The sequence below is a fragment of the Pseudoliparis swirei genome, chromosome 23, assembly GCF_029220125.1.
Source record: "Pseudoliparis swirei isolate HS2019 ecotype Mariana Trench chromosome 23, NWPU_hadal_v1, whole genome shotgun sequence".
Lineage (NCBI taxonomy): Eukaryota > Metazoa > Chordata > Actinopteri > Perciformes > Liparidae > Pseudoliparis > Pseudoliparis swirei.
In genome coordinates, this window is record NC_079410.1 from 13,639,158 (window position 1) to 13,656,938 (window position 17,781).

Genomic DNA, 17,781 nt, shown 5'->3' on the forward strand with positions numbered 1-17,781 from the left:
CGATCTATGAACGCGTCTGTCCATTCACTCGCCGAAAGTTTCTGCGGGTTTTAATGTTGCCAACCGAGGTTTCAGGAGGAGTGTGTTTCACCTCAAGGTAGGATTCCGTAACTCAAGAACAGGTTGTCAGCGAAGGCTGACTTGTGATTTCCAAATAGTGTTGCTGCTTGAATTGATGTCAGTCTCTTATTCCTACAGCAACGCTGGCGGAGATCCAACATTACATGTGTGTGTGTGGTTTTTTTTTAATGCTCGGGTGAAAAAAGAAAACACAATGAAGTCACAGTGACCTTGTTATCTGATAAATTATGATCTAGGATTTGGTTTAGTTATGAAAACAAACAGAAGAAGACTGGTTGTTTTACCGGTTGGGTTTCATATGGTGATTCAGCTTTTGAGATTGTCGGATGATTATCGTGACATTCGTTTAAAGCTGTGCTATGCGAAATAACAGCCAGTGGTTGAACCAAAACAGACTCCTAACACTTCTCTTTGAATAACACGAGGCAGTCCTGCCATTTCAACGGTATTTTAAAATTAAGTTTCATGACTGCTCGAAAAAAATCTTCTTGCTACGTCGTCTGTCAATCTTTCCAGTGCGCTGTGACATTAACTTTATGGACCGATTTATTGATCCTACCGGTCCTCATATCAGATGGCAATTATGTTTCCTTTAATTAAAGCTCCAGGTGACCTGCAGCAACGTTAATGACGTTTTTTTCCAACATTTTTATTTCGGTAATCATTATCACTGTCAGGCTGTTAATCTCAACATGTAATTATCGATGCATTACCTAAATATGTCAGTAATGTATTCAACCCGCAATTAGGCAAAACATTAAATCAGATTAGCTGAATTTACATAATTCCTTTGTTTTATTTCATTACTTAATTTTCTGTGGCAATGAGACAATTATATTAAAATAGCCTATTCTGTATTTAGTGGATTTTATAGACTAACTGTCCAAGCCTCCCAAAAGTAATCTTATTGTGAAAATGTGGATTCCATACAACATTTTTTCATGAAACATAATGTGATATCAAATTGGAACATATACTAGAAATAGTATGACGTACCTATTATTTTAAAGAGCCGAATAAAATAAATACAACAGTCTGATGAGGCCTCTGAAAACAATCTACATTAAATTAGGCCTAGAGAAATGAAAGGCGTTTTATTTTCTCTCTGTCTGTGTTCACATTCAAACAGGACGGGATGAAACAAAATGCCGTCGAAGTCTTTTTAAATACTTATTCTGCAATAATAAAGTTTGTCACATCAATGACACATTACAATTGAAAATAATAAACTGAAACTAATAATACAATTATTGACTGTAAACAAATGTTAAACATACATATTCTCAAAACAATCAACACACGTTTAAAACAATTATATTGGGATTATTTCAAATGAAATAAACCTTTTTTTTAATTTGTGAATTTTTATTTATTTTTAATATAATAGTTTTCTGCTTAAAGGCTGACGTCAGCTTTTACATTATCAAATGATTAGTTATTGTCCTGATGTGTAACATAATATCAATCAATAATCGGCCGTAATGGGCTAAACTTTGTGGTTATTTTTATTTTTATATATATTTATATTTACATTTATACATGTGTGTGTGAGTGTGTCTGCGTGCGTGCGTGCGCGTCCGTATGTGTGCGTGTTTGTGGTAATTTAATTTGGGATCTATATTGTGATTTTGTTCTCCATATTTTCTAAGTCTGCCGGCCTATATTTTGCCTCATTATTTCGCTTATTTTCAATAAGTAGTATTCAATCAGTTGTTCTGCTGATATAGGAATAGTGTTTTGTTTTTATTTTTGTATAGCGATCACATTGAGGGAAGGAGAGAAGGGATGAAAACAGAGGAAAGCCCGCAGCCCTGTCAGCAGCAGCCTCCATCCTCAACGCCTTTTGGTGAGTTAACAGACAATTTGTTGAATAAGGCCCAAACGAGAAAAAAATCACAATAAAACATTACATATTATCACCGTATTTAAATATTATCAGGATATTAGAAAACGTCATAAAGGCACAATTTATGAATATTATGAAGACCACGGGGAAGAAATCCCAAAATCATCAAGCCCACTGCACCTTGCTATAGTAATACTCAATATAAATGTCTACTGTGTGTGTATTAGAGAAAATATATATGTACTTTATATCACTTTTGATGATCTGAATTCACAGGCGCAAAAAGGGCAAACATATTATGAGCATATTATTGACACCATGTGTTTACTATAACTTCACACACGCACACACGCCCACACACACACACACACACACACACACACACACACACACACACACACACACACACACACACACACAGTGTAATTGTATTTTCCAACTATGTGAAAAACGTGTTAAAGTAAAGTCAGTTCTAACATTTTGATAAACTTTTTAGCAATTACTAGCATATAACACTAATAATGACTAATACTATAGTGGCTGAGGGTGCCAAATGACGCATTCACATTTGTGTCTGATTATCAAAAGACAGCAAACTTTTGGAGCATTTCGAAGACCACGTGGACCACGTGGAGACCTGGAATCATGACCCTGTCACTTTAATATTCCGCCATGCGTCTGTCTCTCTATCCACGCACTGATCTGCTCCCTCCAGGTCAGGAGTACAGGGGAGGGGGAGAGGTGTGCGCGGGCTGCGAGTCTCCTATCGCCGACCGCTTCCTTCTGCGCGTGAACGAGCGCTCCTGGCACGAGACCTGCGTCAAGTGCGCAGTGTGTTTGAGAGCGCTCACCGGAACCTGTTACTGCAGGGACCGCCAGCTGTACTGCAAGCACGACTATGAAAAGTAAGAGAACACACACAAACACACACACACACACACACACACACACACAAACACAAACACACACGTAGAGTCAGCGATTGAAAAAGTGCTAACAAAGCTATTAAAACACAAATTAACCGAACGAATTTATTAATTTAAACTGAATTAGTCAGAAAAGAAACACTTGCTGACGTGGCAAACAAAAGCCTAAATCCAGAGAAACTCACGTTTGAGCCCGTCACGTAGATGCAGTGGTACATTCTTTAGGCTCAACAGCTGTTCTTCACCAAACAAGTCAGCATTTTATTAGGTGTATAGAAAGGTTAAGGCTTTGCAGTTGTACAAATTACCCTTGTTATATTGCACATCATGTTTGATCAAACCCACAGTTTCTTTCAGAATGTATAGTCAAGATCATCATGTCAGGCTGAATGAAGTCTAAAGTCTGTCTAATTAATGGACATTTTGGGGATTTTACATGTTCTAAAATGTGGGTGAAAGTGTGACAGACAGGTTCAAATTGTGTTACAAATTGATATGATATTGACAGACAATGTGTACAACTGTTTCATATGCATAGGGCGATTTGACTAAATATTAAAGTTTCAAATGATTAAATGGAGCTTCTTGGCAAATTTAAAATATTTATTACATGAAGAAACATATGATCCCCATACAATTCGTAATAATTCATTTGTTTTGTAGATCAGTTTGTGCCATATAACTACAGTTATCAGGATTTATAGGACAATTTTCATTGTGTTCATGTCCTCAATCTCCTTTGAATGAATGGCACTTATGTCATGCTCCATGCAGTAATGCAATGTACTGTAATGCAATGTACACTGTAATGCAATGTACACTGCAGGACGTACTGCAATGATCAACATGTTTAGTACAATTTTGAATATCCAGTTTCTTGTTTGATGATTTAACTTTTGAGGCTGTGTCTGTCTGTGTCTGTGTCTGTGTGTGTGTGTGTGTGTGTGTGTGTGTGTGTGTGTGTGTGTGTGTGTGTGTGTGTGTGTGTGTGTGTGTGTGTGTGTGTGTGTGTGTGTGTGTGTGTGTGTGTGTGTGTGTGTGTGTGTGTGTGTGTGTGTGTGTGTGTACGCGCTTTTTGTTTTTCGTCGTTTGGTGTGTGCCGCGGTCAGTGGGTGTGCCTGCAGTGGGAGCTCCAGGGGTAGACAGCTGAAGGACGAGCCTGAAGCGTGTTATCATTTTGAAAAGTGTCAGACGGCATCCAGCGGCACAGACTCTCCCACTGTACCTGACATCTGGAGGAGAGAGAGAGAGAGAGAGAGAGAGAGAGAGAGAGAGAGAGAGAGAGAGAGCGAGAGAGAGACTGGCTGATAAAAGTCCCATTGTGTGCCGTATATCTGTAAAAATGTATGAGAAACATTGAAGTAACAGCTTAACCTATATGTTTTCACATTTCAGTGATGGAATGAACATATGTATTTGTCCCCTCGTGTAAAGACAGTAATTGTAGAACCAGATTAATAGTCATCCATTCTGCTGTTGATTTTGTCCCCTATACATTGCATATGGAGAGTTGCCTTGTTGTGGGAGTCGATGCCAGGCTTGGCACACAATACAGTCTTTGACCTTCAACGGATCAGCAACAATGACTCCTTGTTTTCCCTGCAGTCTGTCCATCAGCGCCATACACTTCTACCCCCCCCCCCTCCCTCCATCTAGAGCAGGTGTGTGCATTGTAACAGTTGATAAACGACCAAGAATTCGGACTGAGCATATAAAATTGAGAGGAATTTATACAATTATGAAGGGATGCTTCTTGAAGTTTGGTTGCATTTTAATACGAGCTGGCTGAAAGAGGCAAAGGAAGGTCGACTGCCTCATGTCACACATCGATTGTCAAGTATACTTTGAAAGAATGTGTGGATGAAACGTGTACATGCAGTAAGATGACATCTCGCAGACTTTTCTTGCTCATACTGGGCTATTTTCCATCTCACCCCAGGCAGTATCTCTGGCTTGTCCAAATATTTTTAAATTTATCCTTTGCTTTGATTACATCACCCGCCCAGCTCACAGGCAGAACTCTTCTCATTGACTGCATCAACTTAAGCTAAAAGCCACACTGTGCATTTGCTCACATGTGCTTATCTATAGTTTCCTCAAAGAAAATGGCAAATAGAAATTAACACCAAATGTGTTTTCGGGGAGAAAAATTACTAATCTATTCGGCTGAGGCTAAACAAATATATATGTCGATGTCTATCAATTAAAATGAGAAGACAAATCTAATTTTGAAATGTGACCCATCCCCCACCCTCATTCATCTGGACCAAACTGCCTTCGAGGCAAAAGTTCATTCAACGTTTGCATCTTTATTGTTTTCAAAGGACATTTTGCAAAAAGAATATTATAAATTGATGCGATGCTCAACATCAGGTTTTAACATAAGATTCAACTTTTTAGGGTGAAACACATGCACTTTATTACATTCTTCAAGCACAATATAGAATAAAGGTTCAGCTGTGAGTCAAATTCAAGTTCAGTCCCTGAAACATCTTTTGATAAATTAGTGCTAACTCTACTGCCACTTGTTATCTATGTCATAAAAAAGGAGGTCTGCCTTCAGTTTCAAGATTCCCTAGTCTCAATCTGTTATGGAAATGAGGGGATTAAGACACAATAAATTTAAGTGCATCTTGTGGATTTTTCTTGTGGATTTATTTATGTTTTGAAACCTGAAGACATTCTCTACTCCATCCTGTCATGGACCAGATGTTCAGTGTGATGCTTTAGGAAAACTGTGTGGCTGAATTCCCATCAGAATGTTTTTATGAATGTGTGCAATGCATAATTTTTGCCAGAAAAATGGGTAGAATAATACAAATTTAGAAAGACAACATTTACTCCGGAAACAGGAAGTCTAAGTGTAATAAATCCAAATTGTCTTAAGACCTATAGGTCTTAAGACATGGTTTAAGTGCATTTTATTCTGTTTAATATAAAGTTTTTTTTAAAAAGACTATATTATTTTGAATGAAAATAAGACGAATAAACTACCTGATTAGCAGACGGACATGCATGTATATTGCCTCCTCGGTATCTCACACACACTTCGTCACAGTCTTTGTCTTTTACACAGCGGTCCGACATCATGGTTCTTTGACCAGCAGAGCAGTATCAGGCCAGTGTTCCCTGGTCAAAAGTGCTGCGCTCATACAGAATGGAGGGTAGTCTGGCTGTGCGGAGCCTGCAAGCTCCCTTGTAAGCCCCATAAAGGCAGCTTCAGCCCTGTGAAAAACAGGTCACCAGGGTGGATATTCACTAAACCTTAGATTTAATACCTCACTCTGTGGGGAGGAGGGCACTGAGACTACATCTAGGTCTACAAACCCTTCCTTTGCAGACAGACCGAGGGAGACCCGTCGCCACCTTTAAGGAATCTCCCTCTGCTGACCAGGCTGTGTGTGAGTCTAACACTGACGGCCTGACAGTCTCCTCTCAAGTTACTGTGAATTTATGTGAGTGAACTTCTGAGATGTGTGTCTTTAAAACTCAGAGATTAAGGATAGAAAAAGCACCTTCTACCCCTGTTCTCCCCTCCAAACCCCCATCCCAGCCACCGTTTCGCTCCCTGTCTCTCTATCCGTTACCTCGTTCATCACTGTCTGCTTTGTAATATTATTTCTCTATTCCAAACCTCATTTCCTTCTCGTTGAGATTGATGGCAGCGATGACACCAAACAGTTTATCTCCCCGTTTATCCCTTGTTTTCTCTTAATCGCCTCCCCTCCCTCAGCGCCTCTTTGTGTCTCGGGAAGGGAATGGGAGGAGGTGGCGAGGAGGCTGATTGGGTACAGTGCTAATTACCCAGCATTCTGTGGCTGTCCTGTGATGACAGGCCTGACACTCGACTGCAGGGAAATACTATTAGAGAGAATTATGCAATGACACGTCAGAAGAACAACAAGCCCTTATCCCCATCAGCTACAACCTCAACTCTGGTTAATGAGTCAATGTCACATTCATGAGTTACTTTGAAAAAATGAAATCCAAATATTGAAACTAACACCATAAAGAAAGATAATTTCAACCAAATAAAAAATAAAACTCTGGTCTTATCAATTACTAAATATACTATTAATGTAACCCTGTTTTCAGATCAGGGGAATTAAATGTGTTGTCCACAGCTATGATTTGAATAGGGAAAGTTATAAAACTGCCATGTTTGTAGAGATTTCAGAACTTCTCAAAACCTGAGCAAATTAAACCAAAACTATCTGCATTGCTAGAAATCATTTGAGGCAAGTGAGAACATAGTCGTTTTTTTCTTCAAGTGGAGGGAAAGTTTGTGGTTGACTGACAGGACTGTACCGTATGTGTAAATCACAGCGAGAAGCTCCACATGATACATGCATGTGGTGGTGAAACGTTCAAAGACTTCCCCACCCAGAAGCCTGACACAGGCTAAACCTGCAGCTCAACAGTTGATGATTGGAGGAGTGCCAGAAGAAGGAAAGTAGTGATGAGGGAGTTTTTGTGTTTTGATGTTGTACTATTGCCAAACAAGAAGTTGTATAAATTAATCAGGGAGAAATCTCAATGACGGAGAAAGGGTTTGAAATGGGATAAAGAAGGTAAAGATGAGGTGTCTGAGATTTTTAAGAAGGGATGCAGCATCAGATCTTTTTTCTGGGTGCATGTGTGTGGGGTGGGGGTGATATTGCCACTGTTTTTGCATAATGTGAGATGAGACCCCATCATCTTTCCTCCCCCACAACAATTTCATAACAGACAGCTAATAAATGTTTCATGGCAGAACAAGCTGCTCGCCTTGGCTTTATTAAATCTGAGATAATAAAAGCAGAGAGGGAGAGGAGAAAGAGAGAGAGAATAGGGGGTCGCACCAGAGAGGGAGAGATAGGGAGATCGGCGTAGGCTTTTCTCAAATCGAGCGGCTGTATCTCCTGTTTCTGGGGCAACGGGTCCCGCTGTCCCCCGCCACCCCCTCCCCGCTGCTTCCCACTCCGCCAGAGACAGACAGGAAATGAGAAACGGGCAGACAGGATATTGCGTTCTGGTGGCCTGGGGATTAACTGTTTTATCTAAACTAACACACACACACACACACGCACACGCGCGCACGCACACACACACACGCCCACTCACTCACGCACACAAACACACATCTATATTCTCACACATAGCATTCATTCTTGGTAGCATCAGGTGTAGTCACACACACCAAGAGACACATATCATGCAGAGTCACGCAGGTTTTTAGTTGTTACTTTCCACAGGTACATTGTGTTGGGTCTTGAATATTACAGGCGTCAGTGCTGCTCTCATGTAGAGCTTGTCTTATTACCCGTGTGAATGGTTTACAGTGAGAGTCATGACATGTAATATTACAACAGTGAGATTGGCTGAGAGTTTCTGCAGAGCGCCTCTAAAGATGTCTTCGTATTCTGCAGACCCTTATGGCCATTAGATAACAACTATTACATAGCTTTTACACATTTTGCTTATGATGTACTTTATTGATGCAGGGAGGGATAGGATGCACACATGACAGCATCTGTCAGTGTTTTATTGATGTTTGTACACCTTATCTGTGTTTACACAAACTGTGCATATTTGTGTTTATGTGTGCATGTGACCAAATTAATACCAATGTTTGTGTGTGTGTGTGTACTGCATATACATATATACAGTATATATATATATATATATATATATATATATTTATATACATGTGTGTATTTGTGTGAGTGAGTGTGAGTGAGTGGTGGCAAGGGTAGCGAGTATCGTGGGGAATGCTGGGAGATTTTAATAACACAGAAGCAGTGCAGGGAGATTTAATAAAAGGAGATGATGTGATTACTGAACCCTGGCTCTGAGCCATTTTGCTTCACAGAGCAATATCCGCCGAAAGTGCACACACATACACACACATACTCTTACACACACATTGAATAAATGGATACTAAACAGAATACAACTTAAAAGTAAGATTGTTGCATATGATTTGTTCTTTCTGAATCCCTCATTTGAAATCTTGGATTAAGGGAATATATAAACCACCCATTTGTGTGACACATATGGTCATTCTAAACACAAAGCGTATGTTAGAATCACAAGCTGGTACATGAATACCATTGTTTAGGGACCGAAATGCATCTTAAACTACGGGTTAGGAATCAAAATGAGAGAGCATGGTAGATCTTTGGAGAAGCCTAAATCTGCCCACGTGAGGTTCTTCTGGGCTCGCTAACATACAACTGATCCAAACCTAGTCCAATACAGCAAACCTAGAGTTAGTATAAGCAAACTCGTACCTATATAAATATTCATCAGTTGTGAAAGCAAGCACAACAACTGTGATCGCTCTAAGACACATACATATTTATGGAATGATTGTGTTGCAATCCACACAATGTCGTGCTTGTCAGAGCTCACAGGCAAAACAATGCCACATGACACAGTTTAGGGAGATGATGAAGATTCTGTTATTTTATTTGTATGCCTAGGATCTACAATAAAGCAAGAAGGAAAGGGCTGATTATAAACTACCCAATATACTCACAGCACATCACCTTTTTCTGCCTCTCTCTATTTTATCTCATAATCAGTGAGCTTGTAATTAGTTGTGCCCCCTAACCCCTCAGAAATCCACGGTGCTCAACATAAAGGTGCCCGCCGCCAAAGTTCTTGAGGCTTTGTGCATCACAAGCACATAAGCAGACAGTCTTCTGTCTGCACTTACACTTCTCTTCTTTTTTTATTCTGTACATATCATAAATATTACACAAATCATTTCATTAAAGGAATGTCTGCTAAATCCAAAGCAAAGTCATCTTCCAAATCTCTTTTCTGATAGATTTGTTCACAGCTGGTCTTAACTCTACACCTCAGCTGTTTCAATTCTAATTTCCATTTCCACTTTTTTTGTAGCGGATATTGAAATGCAAGAACAAAAAACTCTCTGTATTATCATTTTCATGCTAATATTCTTTTCCTCACTGATTCCTATCAAAACATATGACTGCTATATCAGTGATATTCACACTTATACAACTGGATTTTCTAAAGCAACTTTGGGTGGTATTTTACGTGTTTTGTTGTAATCACAAGATATAATCAAAAACACATGCCTGTACGGCAAATTGAAACAGAATTGTAACCAGATGTCATTCAATTTTGCAATGTATTGTGATGAATTCTCTGAATAGAAAGTTTAGTGGATGTATTTTTAAAGATTTATATACACGTACTGATTCATAAGATTCTGCTCAAAACATGAAAATGATATAGTGCGAATATTTTTGTTGTGGAATCTGAGTTTACCTGATTCATGGGACTGTTTAATCATCACGTGATGATAGTGATTTTTTTGAAGCTGCACCCTGGTCAGGGCCAGTGTGAATGATACTTCTATTAGAGGGATTAGACTGATCTACTTACAGACCCCCCTCTGTGGCAGTTGCCCCAAGTTGCCTTCATTTGCCATGTTGAGTAAATTCCTGCCGTGCTGTGTACACCCCGATTAGGGAGTGTGGGATTTAACCACCAACATCATCAGTCTTATGTCAAGCAATCCTGTAACAATTCAGTTCACTTGCATTTTGTTCACAGTGAAAGGAAGTGTTGAAGTGTCTGTTTGGATGAAGAGTGAGGCTGCAGCCCGATGATGATCGCTCTCCTTTTAGAATATATTAGATGCCGACTATTAAGGTCAATATTTTTTTTGCAGATCATTTACAGTCCACGCAGTTCTTTAAGATGCCTCAATAAAACAAGAGGTAGAGCAACCTTTAGTTAAATAATAGAGCTGTGAATGTCTGTTTATAGGGACACTTGTGTTTGTGTTATAATGTTAAACTAGCGACACTGTCATTTGGGGAATTTGGGGAGCGTTTGGCAGATGGATTGAGAGAGATTAGCCGTAGCAGCTGCGTTTGGGGCAGAATCACAGATTAGGAGCTCTAATGTGCAGACCTGGCTCCTTCTTTACACTCCAGATTTGGGCAGCAACACCTTCCTATCACTCAGTCAGGGACCGTCAACACTTCTTCCTTTGTCTCTTCCTCCCCCTTTTCACTCCCCTCTCATCCTCCCTTCCCTCCAGATTTGTGTATTGTTCTTGGTTCTATTTCTGCATCCGCTGACCTTTCTTTTTCTTACACCTATGCTCTGACTACCTGGTAACTCTAGCTGTTAAAGAGACATTCTAGTGATCAGGCATATCTGTATTATTTCCTGATTGCAGGTTGCACCATCAGCATTATGATGGGTGATGGTATGGTGAACATGGGTTAGTCAATGTCAGACTAACTCATACTCAATGGGCGGGTGGGTGGGTGCAAATGTCTATGTGCATCCCTGTGCGCGTGCATGCATGCATGTGGGTGTGAGTGTCTATGTTTGTGTGTGTAAGTGTGTTTTAGTGTGCATAAGTGAGAGGAGAGAGATTAACCCCATGCTATCCCCAATCCCTGGTTATGAGTTTACAGCGTCTGTCTGGCCATCACACTGTTTAAACAACAATCTAATTAATCCTGTCTTTATTAGTTTCAGTGAACTGGAGAGGCAGGCTGGGAGGGCGTGAGGGAGAACTGGGAATGCTGGCAGAAACAACTGGGGAGGGAGGGGGAGGAAACCAAGTGCATGCGAGAGCAGGGATTTGAGAGGAATTTAATGGCAGAGACTTAGGCCCTGTGAATGGAAATAGGGATGTGAAGAGATGGTGAAGCAGGACAGAAAATTGAAGGGTTATAAGATCTCACAGGAGAAGAGATAGACTGACAATAGGAGAAAAGTGGTCATGGGGAAAAGCAATGGACCTGAGAAAGACTGTGTATTAAGATGTATATAAATAAGTACTTAAGGATTGGGTGCATATGGACAGAATGGAGTTTACCTCATCAAACAGATCTCCACATTTAAGGATTTAAAAGGGAACGACTCAACAGGCAGCTCTTATCAATAGCTAACTACTGCCACCTACTGTAATGAGTGAGAAAAGAAAATACAATATTTAGATGCCGACTACTGTCATTCCTCTCAGCAGATGTTCACCTTGCTGCTCTGAGTATTGGGGAATGCTTCTATGACCTTTAATTAAGGGACTGTTTCCAGAACAATTTAAACTCATCTTTCTTTTTTCTGCACTCCTTAACACCCATAAAGCCATATTTGACAGTTTATGTAAGTAGCATTCATATACAAGCCCATGTGTCTTTCTGTGCACCTCCAGGCTGTTTGTAAGGAAGTGCAGCGCATGCCTGCAGGTGATTGGACGCTCGGAGCTGATAATGCGTGTGCTAGGCCAGGTGTACCACCTGGGCTGCTTTACCTGCTGTGAGTGTGAACGCCGGCTGCAAAGAGGTGATGAGTTTGTCCTGAAAGAAGGCCAGCTGCTCTGCCGTATGGACTATGAGAAGGAGAGAGAAATGTTGGCTGACATTAGTCCCACACCGACTGAATCAGGTACAGTACATTGTAAGGTTGCTTTGCCTGGATCAAGATAGATCTTTTCAGATTCTCTCTTTTCCATTTATGTCTTCAACATATTTTTCAGCACAGCCAATTTAATCACATTAATCCACTTCAGATTAGTGAGCTGCCCCTAAAGGCAACATGGGGGTTTAAAGGTCTCACGCTTCTTTCTTGTTCACTAGGTAGTATATATATATAAAGAGAGAGAGAGAGAGACTGAACTGGATCTCAGGCATTGAGTTATTGACTTAATGACTACTGAGTTAATGACATACAACACAACGGCCTGGAACAACATCACATCATAATGGCAAAAGCTCTTTAAAAAATCTCTATTTTGAAATAAACTTTGTTCGCTATGTCATCCTTCATTTTCAGGTAATGTACTACTGTTAGCAGTAGTGACTTGTCTTCTGATCAGTGAGGATAGTCTCCAGGTGCTCACTGTTTGTTCCAGTGCACTCTGGATGTATAAATGTGTACTCCAGTGCATTAGAACAATTTGGCATGAAACACTCTTGTAACAGTTTTCTTCCTTAAAGATTCAATAAATGGGGACCAGTTTAAGAAACACTCAGTCACCTTAGTTTTGAATACTTATCTTTAATTTAAGGAAGAATTAAAATATACCTTACCAGGCTGATCTGACTGTTTTGTTGTCTGCTTGTCTTGCTCAGTTAAAAGTGAGGATGAGGATGGTGGAGGAGGCTCCGGTGGGGGAAAAGGTGGTGATGAAAGCAAGGATCACAAGCGTTCAAAACGACCACGCACCATCTTGACCACACAGCAGCGGCGCGCTTTCAAGGCCTCTTTTGAAGTGTCTGCTAAACCTTGCCGTAAGGTGGGTGGACCTGCTTGGTTTATCAATGAAAATCTGTCCCAGAAAATAGTCTCTTCACTTTATTATTTTGGGGCCTCTTTGTCAGTCTGCGTATTAATTAATTCCGGCTCGTGCTTTATGAAAAACTATTCTGCAGGTGAGAGAGACGCTGGCTGCTGAGACTGGGCTGACTGTGCGTGTTGTGCAGGTGTGGTTTCAAAACCAGAGAGCCAAGGTTAGAGTTTATACATGTTCGGAGGACATGTCCCGTCTCACGGATCAACACAAAGAGAAAATTCATACAGTGTTTTTGTGCCTCAGATGAAAAAGATAGCTCGCAGACAGCAGCAACAGCAGCAGCAGCAGCAGGAACAAGAGCAGCTGGGAGGGACCAGACGAGGGTCAAGTAGAGGGGGCCGCCAGAGCAATGACGACAGTGAGGGTAAGAGCTTAAAGGGAGACTGCAGGATGGAGAAGAAGATGTGAACAACATATGACATGGTATGACTAAAGGATACTCATTTCTACACAGATGGCTCTAGTACCCATGGCATGGATGGGATGCTGGGGTATCCCTCTCTGCCACGTCAGCAGCTACTCGCTCTGGACCCCAACATCTACGGTGGAGAACCATTTCGACATGGGCTAACACCACCTCAGCTGAGCAACGAGCAGCTCCACTCCTATGGTAAAGACATGAGGTCAAAGCTGGAGATTCAAAAGAAACTGCCAGCTCAAAATGAAAATGTTGTCATTATTTTAGTCAAAAAACGCAATTCAAGGGCGTGGAGCCATTCGGCATGTTAGTCTCAGTACTTATACGCTATAGTCATTCGCGTCTAATTGCACTGCCCAATATTTTTCTTATTTTCTTATCATTTCCTTGGGTAATGTGCAGTCGGAGGTAGCGAGGCAAAAATGTGATATTTTAACTCAAAAGTGTTGCGTCATGTTGCATTAGCTAATAGGAGGATGTTGGAAGGAAGTTGTTAATTTAAAGGCTGTGAGGCTGTGAGGAAAAGGGTGAGATTAAACTACAGAGACTAACTCACTCTTTTTGTGGTGAGTAAAAAATATGTCCCTGTTTTCATTTTCTTTTCATACTCTTCTGTGCTCTCTGGTGGTAATTAAAGGCGGTTACACTTCAGCTGTGCACACTCTTTTTCACCACAGACTCAGAGACAGTGTTCCATGACCTGGACAGCGATGGAAGCCTCGGTCACCTTGGAGATTGCCTCTTGGCAACAGGGGACGGCAGTCTCCTGCCAGGGCGAGTGGGAAACCCCATCGACCGCCTCTACTCCATGCAGAACTCCTACTTCACCTCCTGACCCTTATAAACTCTCGCCCTTCCCACTCCTGTTCCACCTTTCACCTCAGAGATGCAGCTAATGGAGTCTGTCCATCAACATGCCTGTGGGACCGCTCTCCATGAAACAGCCGACGCCCAAACACACTTCTGAGCTTTTATTACAGGCTAACATCATCTCAAAGCCAAACATAGTCATCATATCCCTTTGCAGCATTAGCTACATGTTCCAAACATCTTGATAAGAATCACATGCTGGAAATACAAACACTGTAAATGTCCAAGATATGTAAAAAGACCTCAATTTCTCCTGTTGTATTTATGTAATGTTTTATGAAACACGTTTCATGGCACTTTCCAACAAAAAAATTACAAACAAAAGACACCTATGAAACATATTTATGTGTATATCATGATTTACAGATTGGTTGTTGAAAGTTAATTCATCAATCAAGGTACGTGCTTATGGAGTCTTGGCAGGCCTTATGAGCAGCTAAGAGTCTAAATTAGATTTGTATATTGCATTTTTTGACAGGACTAGTGATTAGATATTGCGTGTGGAAGACTGCAGCGTATACAATACTGTATATGGATTGGAGTACAATTTTGCTCTCAGGTTAGTGTGTATGTTTATGTGACCTGAGCTATAACTCAGGATATTGAGCTGGATAGGAGTACAATTTAACTTGCCCAGTAACTTCAAGGACGCAGATTACAAAGAGGAAGAAACTCTTCATGTAAAATGGTCATTTCAAACTACATTCTTAGTTTTTGATAATGCATGACAGGTTTAATATGTACCAATACAAATGTTTAAATCCCATCTTCTTTTTTAGCATTTAGACAACATTACAGGGTAATTTGAGGAGCCTTATGCGGAAACAGGGTTGTATAAGTGATTATTTATTTTTGCTTTGCCTTCTCTTTTATAATATAATCACTTAGAAACAGTGCATTAAAGGACAACCAATAGATTTATAATGCCCAAAAGTTAGAACACTGGGCACATGATGATGTGCTCTCAAATGTAAATGTGAATATGACTGTGTTACAATTAATTGTTGTAGTCAATTTCTGTAATAACTTCTTTCTCAAACATCTCAAACTAGATGTTGTTTGGTAGATATTTTGTACCTTCTTCTGTGATAATGAGCAAATATTTAAATAGCATGATATTTATGTGTCACAAAGTAGGTCTAAAGAAATCCATACTGAAGTTGGAAAGCAAGTGCAGAAAGCACCAGGATCAGATTCACAATGTGGTGCAGAATAAAATAGGATTAGGGTGATACTTGTTTAATTTAAGTGCCAGTGATCGGCCACAGCTTGTGACATTCTTTCATGACATTATATGTTTGACTCTGATCGCTAACTCGTGGTACTTTTACAGTGATATTTTTGTAAATGTAACTTATTTGTGCGGTATTAGGCGAGTTCCTATCTTACTTTTTTGTTCAGTGACTGCCAGGTGATGTGCTTTGAATGTAATGTTGCCGTATCTTCAATACAATCTGCGGTTTCATCTTTGAAGTGCAATTGCCTTATTGTCCTAAATATGATAAATGATGATGGACTGATTACTTTCTCATCTGGTAAAAAAGCAGATATTACACTTGGAAAAAAAAGAATCTGTTTCCCCTCCCCTTCAAAGCTTAAATAATTGAACCAGAAAGGGTTTGTTCTGCTTCGTGGTCACAGGGCTCATAACTCAATATCCTCCCTCTGTATCTCTCAGTAGTCCCGCTGATTAGAAGTAGACAGACTCCTACTTCGCCTTTCTTCCCAGACTCCCTATTTCTCAGTCATTGAGTAGTCAGGAGAGTTTGTGTGGGAGCTGTACATTCCAGTTTAATATTTGACTCTGACTCAGACCTGGAGAGGGCAAGGGTGGGAGGGACAGCCATTATCAACAGAAAACAATGACCACACTGAATGAGTAATACAAGTCTGATGTACATTTTAATGAGATGGTTCAATAAAAATCTGTAAAAAACAGACTTCTTGCATACAGGCAATTATAAATGTTATCTTCACAAGAACACAACATTTACATGAGGAGTACGAGAAGAACGATGCAGTAATTTAATATTCGACACAACCTGTCTAACTCACAGTTGTAATGTTGCATTCATATTTATCTTTGTTGAATAAAGACAAAATAAGTCACACGAGGAACACAAATATCCTAACATAAACTGTTCATCCATTAACATGAGTGGGACAACTGTAAAACAAGCCCATTTGCCTTGCTTCTAAAACAGTAGTAATCTGAAGGTGATGGAAGATGTTTGAATGCTACGATGGCCGAGGTACCGGATCTAAGAGTGGAAATAGAAAAGGAAAGCATTAGTATCTTAAAATAATACGGAAAATAATATAAGCAGAGTGCAATATTATGTTTAGTCATGAAAACCAATGTTTCTTTTTAAGATGACTAGTACAAGACTTAACTGCTACAAGTCTGAAAAACCAGCATGCTCCCCCCCTCCAAGAGATAAGTGAGACATAAAAATCTACACATTGCAATTGTGTGTGTGTGTGTGGGGGGGGGGTATAATTTCTTCACGATTGTTTTTATGGGAACTTGATTAGTGTATGTTCAATTCCAACAGGGACTTACCCACTCCACTGAGGTCTACTGTCTCTGCACACCCCAGAAAGCGAGCCACATGTACTGTGCAGGAGGTAGGTTTGTCCTGGTGTTCTCTCAGGCAGCGCTCAAACTCTACAAACTCTGTGGAGCAATCCTGTTTGATCTTCTGAATCACTGGGCTGCAAAACAATAAATAGGTAGTGGTTGGATACAAATGCACTGTAGAAATGAAGGAAGAAAAGAAATGAGGGTGTAGAAATGTTGAGGTAAATGGAAGGGAACATACAAGTATGTTGCCTTACTGTGATGATGTACACTGTGCAACCTTTATCTTCAGCTCATGACACTTTGACTGCCATGTTGATGGGTTCGAGGCCACACATGACCCATATGCATCCATTTCTGTATGGCAATACTTTGCCGTGATATCCATAGCAGCCTGCCTGAAATGTGACAGATGTTTGTTAAGCGGTCCAATAAGCCATCGATCATTAATCTAACACACTTGGTCTGTCAGCAGTAGGTTTGTGGAGGAGGCATGCTGATTCACATAGTAGAACACGTCTTTATTTTGTATGGATCTAACCTACTTAAAATATGCGACTACTTCCCTAGACCTGAGATCATAGTTATTAATGTAACAGTGATATCAAACATATTTAAATGCCTTACATGTTGCTCTTCTATGTTGTCTCAAGCGAAGAAGCTGATCAATCAAGGTTATAGGAGCAGTACCTCTGCATGTGGAGCCATGTCGGTACGAGTATTACGCGA

General features: G+C 40.3%; 2 protein-coding genes across 2 annotated transcripts in view; one reads left to right on the top strand and one right to left on the bottom strand.

Annotated features, from left to right (window-relative positions):
* The first annotated feature begins 17 nt into the window (after positions 1 to 17).
* lmx1al (LIM homeobox transcription factor 1, alpha-like) lies at positions 18 to 15,944 on the top strand. Its single transcript, XM_056407359.1, has 9 exons — positions 18 to 97; positions 1,839 to 1,927; positions 2,643 to 2,832; positions 12,044 to 12,276; positions 12,963 to 13,126; positions 13,263 to 13,340; positions 13,427 to 13,547; positions 13,638 to 13,793; positions 14,279 to 15,944. The coding sequence occupies exons 1-9, from the start codon at positions 54 to 56 to the stop codon at positions 14,434 to 14,436; spliced, it is 1,233 nt and encodes a 410-aa protein (XP_056263334.1). The 5' UTR covers positions 18 to 53; the 3' UTR covers positions 14,437 to 15,944.
* A 410-nt stretch (positions 15,945 to 16,354) lies between these two features.
* Positions 16,355 to 17,781, bottom strand: part of LOC130188846 (coiled-coil-helix-coiled-coil-helix domain-containing protein 5) — a 35,395-nt gene continuing 33,968 nt past the window's right edge. The window contains exons 2-4 of the mRNA XM_056407376.1: positions 17,310 to 17,450; positions 17,035 to 17,186; positions 16,355 to 16,732 (exon numbers count right to left, since the gene is read on the bottom strand). Of these exons, the coding sequence (XP_056263351.1) occupies positions 16,710 to 16,732; positions 17,035 to 17,186; positions 17,310 to 17,450 (316 nt within the window). The 3' untranslated portion in view covers positions 16,355 to 16,709. The remainder of the gene's footprint in view (positions 16,733 to 17,034; positions 17,187 to 17,309; positions 17,451 to 17,781) is intronic.

Coding starts and splice junctions, on each gene's coding strand:
- lmx1al (XM_056407359.1), top strand. CDS start 54: ATGTTGCCAACCGAGGTTTCAGGAGGAGTGTGTTTCACCTCAAG. Junction 2,833..12,043: donor TGCAAGCACGACTATGAAAA/GTAAGAGAACAC, acceptor GTGCACCTCCAG/GCTGTTTGTAAGGAAGTGCA. Junction 13,794..14,278: donor CGAGCAGCTCCACTCCTATG/GTAAAGACATGA, acceptor TTTTCACCACAG/ACTCAGAGACAGTGTTCCAT.